Source organism: Salvelinus sp. IW2-2015, linkage group LG15, assembly GCF_002910315.2.
Source record: "Salvelinus sp. IW2-2015 linkage group LG15, ASM291031v2, whole genome shotgun sequence".
Lineage (NCBI taxonomy): Eukaryota > Metazoa > Chordata > Actinopteri > Salmoniformes > Salmonidae > Salvelinus > Salvelinus sp. IW2-2015.
Window position 1 is genome coordinate 61,837,535 of NC_036855.1, and position 13,710 is coordinate 61,851,244.

Consider the following 13,710-nt stretch of genomic DNA (forward strand, 5'->3'; position numbering starts at 1 on the left):
TGGGGATGGTGTGAATATACACTGTGTGTTGACAGGGGAAGTATAAATGCTTACCACAGACAGCACCTCCACCTTCCACATCTGCACTTGCGCACACACACACCATAACACACGCTATCCGACCAGCAAGGTGAGATGATTTGTAGCCAGCCATGTCTAATGGATTGCCGGGGCACTCGAGAAATTATGAAAATAAATTAATTAGCCTTTGCGACCCCGCTGTCCATTTGGCTGTCCTGCACTGCCTTTTCACACACACACACACACACACACACACACACACACACACACACACACACACACCACACACACACACACACACACACACACACACACACACACACACACACACACACCACACACACACACACACACACACACACACCCATCACATACAAACTTCACTGAGCTGCCACTTCTCTCTCTCAACATAGTTCCACTCAAAACTCAGAGACCATTATGTAATTAAAGAGAACCAGCGTGTGATTGGTTTACTCAAGGTGGTGCTGTTGCTGGTTGAGTATTGTGAGCGATTAACAGAATTGTCAGTCATTTTTTGTTTTATAACACTTATGCCAACTTGGTCAGTTATTAGAATTCCATTTTGTTCGTTTTTTTCTGTGAGCTCAATGCGTCATTTTCTCTAGAAAATCAGATCAAGCCCGAACTGCAATGGAGTAGGAGTTTAGTTTCCAACAGGCCAATATTCTACTAGTTTGGCGCAGAACAGTGGTAATTAACTCCAATGACCCCAATCCCTTGCGTGCCTACTTGTCCGATCTATGCGTGAGCGAAAGACAGGAGAGAAGAGACAGAAGAACGTGTGATCGAGAGAGATAGAGAGCAGTTGCTTCACGAGGTATCTCTTCTGAAATACATGATCTAAGTGATTGATAGTTAGTATTCAGCAGTCATAAAATATGCCTTATTAACTTTGAAGAACTACTAAAATAGTGATTTTGTCAGACAGATAGGCAGCAGCTCTATAGAGCTATAAATACCCTTGCGACAGGGGGAATGGAAGCTTATTGTGTGCAAGGGCACCTTGCTTTGTCATGCAACCAAGCTTCCATTCCAGAGACCATTATGTCATTAAAGGACAATCCAGAGTGTGATTGGTTACTCTCAGGTGGTTTGTTGCTGTGATAAGTGCTGAGTAATAAACCAACATTTTACTAGGTATCTCTTTCTGAAAATACATGATATAAGGGATTGATAGTTTATTCAGATTCATAAAAGTACGCTTATTTACTTTGAAGGAAAAAAACGGGAAAAAATGCCCAATAAAATAGTGGTTTTGTCAGACAGCATAGGCAGCAGCTCTATAGAGATGAGATGATGACTTGGAATTAAATAACAAAGTCATCAAATAAAACAAATGTAATATACACAACTGAAATAKTTTTAGTAAAGTAATGTGAATAAATGATGGTTAATAAGTGATAAGCAGTAATTGGCCATCACTACCATCATGGGACTTGTTTTATTATCTGTTGTTACAGCATTCAACCCACATAACGCATAGTGCAATTAATGAAAAAAAWTATAATTTGAAACCGAAATCAAAAACGGTGATTTTTTTCTCTTCATAGAATCGAACCAAAACCGAACCGACCTCAAAAAGCACTAATCGCTCAACATTATGGTCGAGAGATGTGCTGTGGTTCTAATAGATACTGTTTATGTCTCGTGGTATTCAAACTTTTTCAGCGGGGACCCCATTTTTCTGCCAGAATTTCTGGGGACCCCATTTCCCCCCTCAAAATGCCTAGTGATCCCACCCCACGCCAAATCTAACCTTAAACCTTAAAACCTTAAAATTGGTACATTWAAAATTTTACATCAACAAATAACCTTCAGTTCATTGCATTAAAAAATATATAAAAAATTGGCTACCCCATTGAAGTTCCCCCGCGACCCCACTAGGAGAATACCACTGACTTATGGTCTCACAGCAGTCATTTTGGTCATGGTGACCATTCTGGAGCAGGGAATCTGTCTTTTCACCAGGCAGGTGGTGTTGCAATCACAATGCCTCTCCGGAGTGCTCGGCTAAAAGGATGATGATACTGTAATGCACTATGTTTCCAAACTGCAGAAAGGCACTAATACCTGACATGTCTGTCTGCTTGTCTCAGACTTGGTTGAAGAGTTTAGCCACTCTAATAACAGAAGATGGCTTGGATAATGGAAGAGGAAATGGAAATTGTTTTCTGTTCTGACTCTCTCTCTCTCCTCCCAGTGCTAAATGACACAGATTACCAACTAGAACATTGCTGCAGGGAGAGAAAATGATAGAGAAAAAGAGGGAGAAAGRGAGTTAGAGTGAGTCAGTCTGTCTTAGTTTTCCTGCTGTGAGAGTTTGGCAAATAGTTGTTATTTTCTCTGTTTTCCGCTCGAGTTCCCCATTAGGACACAGAGCCCCTCATCTGTGCCGGGGACCATGGGGCTGTTCTCTCTCCCGATTGCTCACTCCGYCTCTYCTCCCTGCCTGAGCACAGAACTTCTRTTGGCCGCCAGATYTGTTAGCTCATGGTGTTCTGCTGAGYGCAGGGAATCTGTGGGTAGAGGTTGAGAGGTTGTGTTCAGTTGGGTCCTATTAGCAGACTGAGTGGAGAGGTTCTGTTTGAGTTCAGTTTCAATGGTGGCTAAGTAGAACGGTTTTGTCAGKGTCTTGGAACTGGCTAWGTAGAGTGGTTTTGTTTTGGTTCAGTAGTACAACGCACATAAACCCTAATCCACACAGCCAACCCCGCACTGTGCAGACCCACACACACATTTGGACATGGAAAGAAACCTTCAACCAGAGTGTGCTCCCCTRCAGAGGACTGMGTTTCCATCATGTTAAATAGGGATAGCTGGAAACATAGATGTCTACCATTTCACATGAAAGGCCTACYGRYATTTAGAATAACAGAAGGCTTTCTGCAAAYTGATCAGACCTYGAGCTAAATCATAAAACACAGTTGGGGAAGAGCGTGATGAGRYGTAAATGTTKACACTTATTACAGATTATTTGAAGCTGKCARAATMTGGAGCTCAGAAAAWCCAACTGTCTTCAGASGAGGGGAGAAAACCAGAAACAGTTTGGCTGCGGGTAGCTGGAGGAGAATTCATTAGGAATTCACACACACCTCAGGTACACAAACACACACTTTTATACCAACACTGCTAGCTATCTCAACACTTCAGRGACAGSGTTGCTACATTCTGAWTCACATTTACATACAGAGTGAGCGAGAGAAAGTGTKTGTGTATGTGTGTGCAGCACATCTGTCTGTGTGTCTGYRCTCATGCWTGTGTGTACTGTATGTTTTTAGCTGTGAAAAAGTGTTAGTTTTAGTCTCCTGCTGTACTTCCTGACATGTTTACTGATACATCACTTTCCTCCAGTCAACAGCATGATTACAGCACTGAGACTCACCAGCCCCCTGCAGAGACAGATAGGACAGAGGGGCTTTAGGTGTGTGTGTGTGTGTGTGCGTGCGTGCGTGCGTGCGTGCGTGCGTGCGTGCATGGACGTGATGAGAGTGTGTTATGTGTCTGTCATTCATCTGTGTGTGTACGTGGGTGTGATTTTGTGTGTGTGTCATCTGTATGTCATGTGTCTGTGTGTGTCTGTGTGTGTCTGGTTTGATCCATCTGTTTGAGAGTCTCTGATGAACCCATGTACTGTATGCTACTCACTTTGAGGTGATCATGTATTAGATTCAGTAGAGGCTATGCTGATGGTTCTATTTATACAGTGTATTAATATATGTGTAATAAATAGGAATTAGTATGGGTACATGAGTCACCTTTCAGGCACCTATAAATACACTGCTTCTCTATGGTTGAAAGTTTTACAGAAAGCAAAAGTGGAGGGTGTTTGCTGATAATGTCTATGTGTGTGCGCGCATGTGTGTGTGTGTATGCTTGTGCGTGCGTACTTACATGCGTGTGTGTGTGGACTTTAGGGCTGGGGTATCAGTGTCCAGGCAGGGATTAAACACACAGAGAAATGCTGAGCTCTATTTAACTACACACCAGGGTATGAGCTACTTACCATCAGGCTTAGTGTCACTCCTCTCTCTGCCCTGGTCCTCTCTACACACCAAACCGTACAGGGTAATCTATAAACTACAACCTACAGCAAACTCTGCCCATATATTGTAGGCAAAGGTGTGAGCAAGTTGAGTCTAATCAAACACACACAGAGATGCACAAACACACACACACAGGCACATACACAGATGGGTGCATACACACACACACACACACACACACACACACACACACACACACACACACACACAACACCACACACACACACACACACACACACACACACACACACACACACACACACACACACACCACACACACAACACACACAACACACACACACCACACACACACACACACACACACACACACACACTGCACAGTCCAACTTCACAGTAAATGAGCTGGAATATGTAGAAGACATAGAGTGCGCAGCCTGTGGTCATTGGTGCATAACACAGGACAATTTCTATGGATTTTCCCACCTTGTGGTGCTGTGGCACAACAAATCCATGTCTTTTTTCCAGCTGGCTAGAAATCATGAATAGCATATTCCTTCCAGTTGCCAGAGCCCTGCTCTAACTATGTACACACTATTCCAGCAGCCTGCTTACAGAGTGAAATATCTCTGATGGCACAGTATATTTAGCTCACCTAATAAGGAACAGATCTGAAAGGCTGCTTGTATCGAGATAGATGTTGTTTGATCTCTCAGTTTTTCATCAGCCTCTGCTTTCACAGAGGATGATTGTATTTGTGTGTGTGTGTGTGTGTGGTTGTGTTGTGTGGTGTTGTGTGTGTGTGTGTGTGTGTGTGTTTGTGTGTGTGGTGTGTGTGTGTGTGTGTGTGTGTGTTGTGTGTGTGTGTGTGTGTGGTGTGGTGTGTGTGTGTGTGTGTGTTGTGTGCGTGCATGTGTTGTCAGTAACACCTCTGTCAGTCAGCTGTGAAGACAGTTGTGAGCCTTTGTGTCAGGCCACTGTCAACTCACTCTCTCTCCCCACCCCCCCCTCTCTCTATCCCCTCTTCTCTCTCTCCCCCTCCTCTCTCTCTCCATCCCCCCCTCCTCTCTCTATCACCCTCTCTCTCTCTCTCTCTCTCTCTCCATCCTTCCCTCCCCTCCCCCTCCTCTCTCTGCAGATCTGACTATGACCTGGACTATGAGTGCTATCAGGAGGACCTCTATGACAGGTACTGTCAGCCCGCCTCTGCACCGCACCTCTCACACAAACCCTGAATGTTCAGAGTCGGACAGAGGAAAAGTCTTAAAACACACACTTAACCCTCCTTGTCTCCCTGTCTCCTGCTGGCCCTCTCCTCCTCCCCCTCCCCCTGCCTGTCACTGAGCTGTCAGTCATGTGTCTTTGCTAACAGAGCTGCCTGCACTGCCCACTAATTGTACCTTGTAAATCTTCACTCCACTCAGCCTGGCAGGTGTTTGAGGACACACATATGAATGAACAAACACACACACATACTGTACACATAGACAAACACACACACACACATACATCCTGTGCACAAACCACACCTTTCAAGTGTACCACACCACACACACACACACACACACACACCCACACACACACACACACACACACACCACACACACACACACACACACACACACACACACACACACACACCACACACACACACACACACACCACACAACACACACACACACACCACACACACACACACACACACACACAAGACAAACACTCCCAAACACACACATCAACACACAGGGAGCTGATATGTGCTGCTGTGGCCTTATTACGGAATCCAGCTCAGTTGTAAGCACTCTGACCTAGCTGAGGCACTCTAATAATTATGAGTCAGCTTAAACTGTTCTAAGTGCAGCAGCTTATATTACAAGTTCCATTAAAGCTCAGGTTAGTTTTCTGTGGCTCACAGCAGAGGTTGGGCCATGGGTCAGGGAGGCTACATTACAGTAACTGAAGCATATAGAGAATTAATTGTAGGCTTCAAAACTGCCATAAAGTTCCTGTTCACTTTCCGGGGGTACAGTACTGTAGATGGTACTGTGTTTTGACATGGAGCTGTGGAGTGTTTTCGCTACAGCTCCAGCCAAGAGATCATGACCTCAGTTCAGATTCCAAGACAGAATTTGACAGCCAGTCCGGTTCAACACAATTAATTCAAGTTTAGTGCGGCCCTACCCAGGTCACAGTTCAATCCCGTTCAGTCCACTCCAGTCTTGCTCAATGCCTTTGTCTGATGATCTCTGATCTCGTCGGATTCCGTCCATATCAGTCCGGTTTAGTCCAGTTCAGCATGGCTTAACCCAGGTCAGTCCTGTTCAGTCTGACTCAGTTGTGCCAAGTCCAGTTAAGTCTGATTCTTTCTGGTTCAGCATGGCTCAACCCAAGTCCGTCATGTTCAGTCTGACTCAGTTATGCCAAGTCCAGTTGAGTCCGGTTCTGTCTGGTTCGTCACCCAGGTCAGTCACTCAGGTAATTGCTGTGGGAGCTCTCCACCCCCCTCAGGCACACTGAAGGTGACACGGCTCATTCATAAACACAGCACTCAGCACATTTGAATAAAGAGTGCTCTCTCTCTCTCTCTCACACACAACACACACACACACACTGAACAACCTTGTTGTCCTCTGTGTGAATGCACTCAGAGGCAGTCAGATGCTGTAGATGTAGTTATGCACAGAAGAGTTGAGGACGTCCTCTATGTTTATGTTTCTATCTTCAGTTTAAACAAACATGCAGAAAGAAAATAAAATAAGATGTAAGGAGGGTGGTTAGAGAAACAGGCTGTCCAACATAGAGATTACAACTCCACCTCCCTTTATCTCTCTCTCGCACACACACACACACACACACACATACAGTATTGTACAGCTAACCTTGTGAAGACACACAATTCTCTCCCATTCAAAATCCTATTTTCCCTAACCCCTAACCTAACCATAACCCTAACCCTAACCCTAACCCGTACTCTTACCCTAAACCTAACCTTAACCGAAAAACCTAACCTTAGTCCTAACCCTAAACCTTAGCTCCTAACCCTAACCCTAAAACTAACCATAGCTCCTAACCCTTAACATAATTCTAACCCCCTAGAAATAGCATTTGACCTCGTGGGGACTAACAAAATGTCCCCAGTTGGTCAAATTTTTGTTGGTTTACTATTCTTGTGGGGACTTCTAGTTAAACATGTCCAACCACCACACACACACACACACACACACACACACACACACACACACCACACACACCACCACACACACACACACCACACACACACACACACACACACACACACACACACACCACACACACACACACACACACACACGCACGCGCACAACACAGTCACTGTAGCTGTGAGTTGACACTGTCATCTTTTCTTTGCATTTTGTTGTTTTGCCGCGCTCTGCATTTTTCTGTCTTCACACAGGAAAAAACCCTCACCACTGATTTTCAATTTGCTTCAAACACGGTACATGATTTTGCCCTACGTGGCTGGCTAGCTCCATCGACAGCGTGTGTGTGTTAGTGTGTGTGTGTGCGTGTGTGTCTGTACATCTGTTTGTGTGCATATGAGAAAATGTCTGCCTCTACACACAGATAACAGCTCTAGCAGAGACAAAGACTCTTTTATAATCTCTCTTCTAATCCACACACACACACTTACACAGACACTTACACACTCTCGCTCTGTTTTCTCTAATCCTCACACATCCACAGTCTCTCGTTGTCTGTTTCACGAGCTCCTATTCTCTGAAACTACACTTCAAAGTCGATGTAGCAGCACACTGCAAACTCCACTAAAGGACTTTAAACTCCCATAAGTCTTTAGTCTCCCAGCGTCTCTGCTGAACGGCAACGGTCGCAGCCCTCTCACTACATTGGTGGCCGGTTGATATACTTCATGCACAGTGAGGTGGCTGTATCTGGTTATATACTGGAAATACATTCTCCTGAGACAGGGGAACTGAAGTGTGAGATAGATTTCAGTAAAAGGGTAACACACGTTCCTCAACTGAACACTAAAGTCTTGTCTCTCTCAGCGACATACAGCTCAATCACTGAACCCAAACTTACATCACACCACAAGGCTTCCCGACTGGCATCCTGTTTGCAGCTGGTTTAAAGTGTGTTTCTCTCTCCTCAGYAGTCTGCCTGGAGCCTTACTGCAGAGAGGGTGGCTATCTCCACACAGCCCTGACTGTGTAAAGGCCACTCAGGCTTACATAGGACATGTAAATAAACAATAACCAAATCTGTCCATGAGTCTCTGAGCCCTGCTCTGCTGTAGGCTACACTCAGGGCACAGGAGAACAGGGCTATGGTTCCTGGGGTGGGTGTTTGGTTGTGCAGGATCTTCTTGGTGTGTATGGAGGGTGATGTGTCCTTCTCTGTCTCTCTCTCTTACTTTCTGTTTTGCTCCAACCCTCCTTTTCCCCCTCCTCCTCCCTCCTCTCTCTCCGTTTTTAAGAGCTGGARCCAGTGCCCAGGTCTCTGTCTGTCTGGCTCTCAGCCCTAATGGCTCTCTGATGCTGTAAGCAGATACCATATGAAAGGCATTCAGGTTGGAATGTGACTCAGTCTGACTCAGTCAGTCTCGCAGGATTTAATTAGGTGGCAGAGCTTATTAAGAGGTTAGGATGATAGCCAGCCCTTAGATAATGTAGACTGGAGCCAGGTAGGCAGTCCTGTACTTCATTTCAGAGTGGAAGACATTCATTAAAGCTGTGGTTATAGGGCCTACAGGTTAACATAGGTCCCAGTCAAGCTGAGACTAAATTGACTTACAGCCTATGGTTGTTATCTGATTGGAGTGCTGACTCCTGTAAAGTGTGTGGTGTGTGTGATTGGCTAGCTCTGACCCCTCGGAGGAATCTGATTTGCTGGCTGTGCTCCTGTGTCTTATTGGTTCGTTTTTAGCCTTTAACAGTAGGTTGACATGTGTCCTTCCCCCTGGCTGAACGCCACCTCTCTCTGTCACAGCCTCTGGCCTCTCCAATCCCACACACACGCACACACACACACACACTCTCCCATGTTTCTGTAACTGCTATATAGCAAGTGTGTGATACACTCTCTCCTGTCACCTGCTCCGCTGCGCTGCCAGAGAGCATTTGATTGGCCCTGACAGAACCAATTAGATTTAGCTATAGATGGGCATACGGAGCTAGGGGATGGGGGAACGAGGGAGGAGGGGGGACTGACAGTGGAGACTGATCCAAATCTAACTTCTGTCACATAGTAGATCTCTCCCCTTCTCCTCATCTCATCTCCATTCCCATTTCTCCTTCAATCCCTCCATACCTCGCCTCTCCTTCAGTATGTTCAGTCATTAGTAGTCATTACACTCATCAGTCATTTGTAGTTTGTTTGTGTTTTGTCACATGATGTGGTGAGACTTCCAAATCCAGTGGTACTGTTTTCCTGTAGGGTAATACTATAATGGTTGTGTGAGGAGTACCAGGGGTCTTCAACCTGTAGGGTAATACTATAATGGTTGTGTGAGGAGTACCAGGGGTCTTCAAAACCCTGTAGGGTAATAGTATAATGGTTGTGTGAGGAGTACCAGGGGTCTTTCAACTGTAGGGTAATACTATAATGGTTGTGTGAGGAGTTACCAGGGGTCTTCAACCTGTAGGGTAATAGCTATATGGTTGTGTGAGGAGTACCAGGGGTCTTCACCTGAAGGAGTAATACTATAAATGGTTGTGTGAGGAGTACCAGGGGTCTTCAACCTGTAGGGTAATAGTATAAATGGTTGTTGGTGAGGAGTTACCAGGGGTCTTCAACCTGCTCAACTTCATTTCCTCATTCCCTTCTGGATATCCCTTGCTCACTTATCAGATACTATTTCTTATTTTTTTTCACTTGTGTACACATTCTGTATGTGTGTGTATATTCCTCTGCTTGTCAGATCGTATTACACCTCTGTCAACCCTCTCCCTCTGTGTCCTTCATTATAAGAGACATACATTCACAAAACACACACACACACCCACGGACACATCCATCCAACCAGGTGGATCCATCCAACCACTGCCCTAACACGCAAACACACACACATGCTTGCTCACACACTCACTCACAAACATCCTGTCACTGTACTTTTCTGGTGTCAAATCACACATCTAGTCACACTGACAATACTACACAAAGTACTAGTAGTTGGATGACAGTGTGTGTGGATGTTTCCCTCTTCAGGATGTATGACTACCAGCGCGTGCCAGCTTCCCTACCTCCCCTGTCCCAGGGACCTAGCCTGGCCAAACGACCCCGCTCCTCCTCCACTTCCTCTGGGCACAGACGTAGCCGAGACAGGCCCCCCTCCAAGAGCTCCAGAGCCCACTCCACCAGCTCCAACAGGGCCAAGTGTGAGTGGCACACACACTCACACACACACACAGTCACACACTACACTCAAGATGGTTCTCTCATTACAACACTTCCATAGCAGCCTCTTTCCTTAATGGATCCTAGCCAATCAGGTCGCATTATTAGGCCAAATCAACAGAGCAGAACCAATAGGCAGTGTATATGCTGTTCTAATACCCACCCTCATCACCTTGATAGTCCTTATTACCAACACACTCACAGAAACTTGCCTTGGATCCTTTTCTTCCTTCTCTCCCCCTCTCTCATTCTCTATATCTCTCCTCCCCCCTCCCTCTCCCTCCCTCAACCTCTCCCTCCTTGTAGTGCGGATGGAGGAGCTGCAGGTCATTAAGAGGGAGCTGACTCTGATAAAGACACAGATTGACGGGCTGCTCGACAACCTGGACAGGATGGACACACAGAGGCGGGACCACACAGGTGAGACAACCAATCAGAAAGAGAGACAGGGGAGTGGACAGGTGAAACAGCAGTAAAGCATGATAGGGGAAGCCACAGTGTGTGCTTTCACCTGTACAGTTCTTTCGAATCAGTGCAGAAGAATGACAGTGAGAAGTACAGAGATGGCGAAAGAAGGCTTATAGGAGAATAAATACAAAGCCCTACATGGAAGTGTTGTAGCTGCTGCTGCCCTCATGTGGCCACATGGACAAACTGCATCTTTGTCCTTTCAACGACACACATACTGTACCGACAAATAAAAAAAGAAATGTGTTTGGGTGTGTGTGCCATCTCATCCTTTCTATCTATCTCTTATCTGTGCGCGTTGCCTTTGGGTGATTGACTGATCTCATCTTCATATTAATTTATTCCAGCGTAAATTACGATCCTCCTCCACTCAGTCCCCCACTCCTTCATCTCTCCTTTCTGTCTCCCCTCTCCCATTTCTCACTCTATCGCCACATCTCTCCCTCGTCCTGTCATTCTTGTTCTCTCCTCTCGTCTGTCAAATAGTGCATTGAAGTTGACCATCGATGGTTTAGATTGAAAGTGAGCACAGGCACACCAACACTAATCTGCCCTATAGAGGGAACTTAGTGAATGTTCACTCCTATTCACTCCCTCTCACGCCATGTTTTTTAGGGTCTCCCGTGAGGGAGGGCAGTTTGGCCGGGTCACCGTACCCCCCCTCCGCCAGCAGCGGTGACCGCTCCCCCTCCCCCCTGTCCCCCCCACGCCGCTGCATCCAGAGAGAGAGCCCCGAACTCGGGGAGGCCAGCGACGATGATCACACGGTAACTGGCTTGATGTCTGTGTGTGGAGAATATCTGAATGTGAGTGGGAGTGCTTTCTCCTTGTCTCAGAGCAACATGAGGACCTAAGCATGTCCTATGGATGGCTGTGATTTAGCAGTTGTCAGAGTGATTCGCCATGCAGCAGAAATAAAGTGCTTATCGCCACACACATACACACAGAAACACACACACACATACAAACAGAAACACACACACACACACAGAAACACACACACACATACACACAAAGAGAACAGTGACAAGAGCAACAAATCCATAGCCATCAGTCATTTTGAGTAATACAGACACATCAATAGCATGACACTTGAAGATCTCATTCTGGGTTCATCTCACCCACGCACAGTTCACACTCATAACTGACATGCAACTCAAACACACAAAGAAAATTTGAGAGTAAAAGCAAGAGAGCGAAAGAAAGAGAGATTGAAAATAGGACAAACGAAAGCAGGACAGGATGCTCTTACCCTGACAGATGAGTGGGTGTTTATATAGAAGACTATTATCCTCCAGACCTTCCTCATCACTGTGTATAATCACCCTGGAGAGGGGAGCCTTACCTGAACAAAACACTCTTTGGTGTTTTGACACACTGTTGCTGATTGAGTGTGTGTGTGTTACAGATGAATAACCACAGCTCTGACCCTGAGGACGAGATGTGAGGATGGAAACAGAGAAGAAACGGAGGAGCGCCAGACATAGAGGAAGAGAACATCTTGTCAAGAAGTTACCATGCCAACAACTGATTCAGAGGCCCCACTCCTGTCTAACCAACCAGTTACATTGTATTCTATATCCACATATACATCAACAGCACACATACAAGGACACACTGTAATTATAGTTTATCAGAAATCAAGTATCTCCCTTGGATATTCACCACTGAGATCAGCTTAAATTAACACACATTTTATATGTAGAGTGTAATTATTAACCAGAACAGGAAAGTGAAATAATTTCTATATTCATAATTTTCTTATGTTCTTTTTAGCCCGTCTTCATATTTTCCAGAAAAACATTCTGATTACCAGTTCGTATAAATTTGACATGCATATTGAGAGACTGAGGGTATCTGAAATGAGCATACTATAGATGTCGCAATCATAGTTTTTCGGTGACTTGAGTTACTTTGTTTTCTGTATATCATATCACTACCAGAGCATGAGTCCATCAGTTGATACTTGTCCATCAGTTAATCCCCCCCCCCCCCCCTTATGTCTGTGTAATGTTATCTCTCTCCTGTATTACTACCTGCCTGTATTAGGTATGGAAACAGTAGCCCATCTCTTCCTCTATGTACCTGGCGCTATGAGCTGAGGAGAGGCCCCGGCCCGGTCCATGTGTAATATTGTGTATTACTGTAAAACTTTACTGTATTAGGTCAGCTGTACGATTTTAATCCAGCATTTTGTTTTAGTTTTTTTTATTTGTTAATGTTTTTAAAGCGAAGAAAAACAACAAATGTTAATTGTTTTATAATAATTCCAGTGGTGTTAGATGTTTTGTTAGTTCTGTTTGCATTCATGAAGAGCCAAGTGGAAACACTACTCACACTGTCACAGTAGTAAAGGTATTTTCATATTGATTAAAAACACCTCTGGGAGTGTTTTTTTTTAAATCATTGTGTGTGTGTGTGTGTGTGTGTGTGTGTGTGTGTGTGTGTGTGTGTGTGTGTGTGTGTGTGTGTGTGTGTGTGTGTGTGTGTGTGTGTGTGGTTGTGTGTGTGTGTGTGTGTGTGTTTGTTTGGTTTTACTATCCTAGTGGGGGCCAGAAGGAAGTTTCGGACAAGTGGGGACATTTCGCCAGTCCCCACAAGAAAATAGGTTATTTAAGGCTTAGGGGTTAGGGTGAAAATTAGGGTTACGAGTCAGGTTTAGAGTTTGGGGTTAGGGAGAATAAGAATCAGTTGCTTGGTTCCCGTGTCTGTGTGTGTGTAATAAAGGGAAACAGGATGAAATTCAATGCTGTAGTGTGTGTAACTAATGCTGCCTGAACAACAAACATTGTAAAGCTCAATATCA

The 13,710-nt window shown here is 45.1% G+C and overlaps 1 protein-coding gene across 1 annotated transcript in view; it reads left to right on the forward strand.

Annotated features, from left to right (window-relative positions):
- Positions 1 to 13,651, forward strand: part of LOC111974789 (RNA-binding Raly-like protein) — a 294,018-nt gene extending 280,367 nt beyond the window's left edge. The window contains exons 2-6 of the mRNA XM_024002792.2: positions 5,182 to 5,232; positions 10,248 to 10,417; positions 10,743 to 10,856; positions 11,520 to 11,671; positions 12,313 to 13,651. Coding sequence (XP_023858560.1) covers positions 5,182 to 5,232; positions 10,248 to 10,417; positions 10,743 to 10,856; positions 11,520 to 11,671; positions 12,313 to 12,351 — 526 coding nt within the window. The 3' untranslated portion in view covers positions 12,352 to 13,651. The remainder of the gene's footprint in view (positions 1 to 5,181; positions 5,233 to 10,247; positions 10,418 to 10,742; positions 10,857 to 11,519; positions 11,672 to 12,312) is intronic.
- Positions 13,652 to 13,710: the final 59 nt, after the last annotated feature.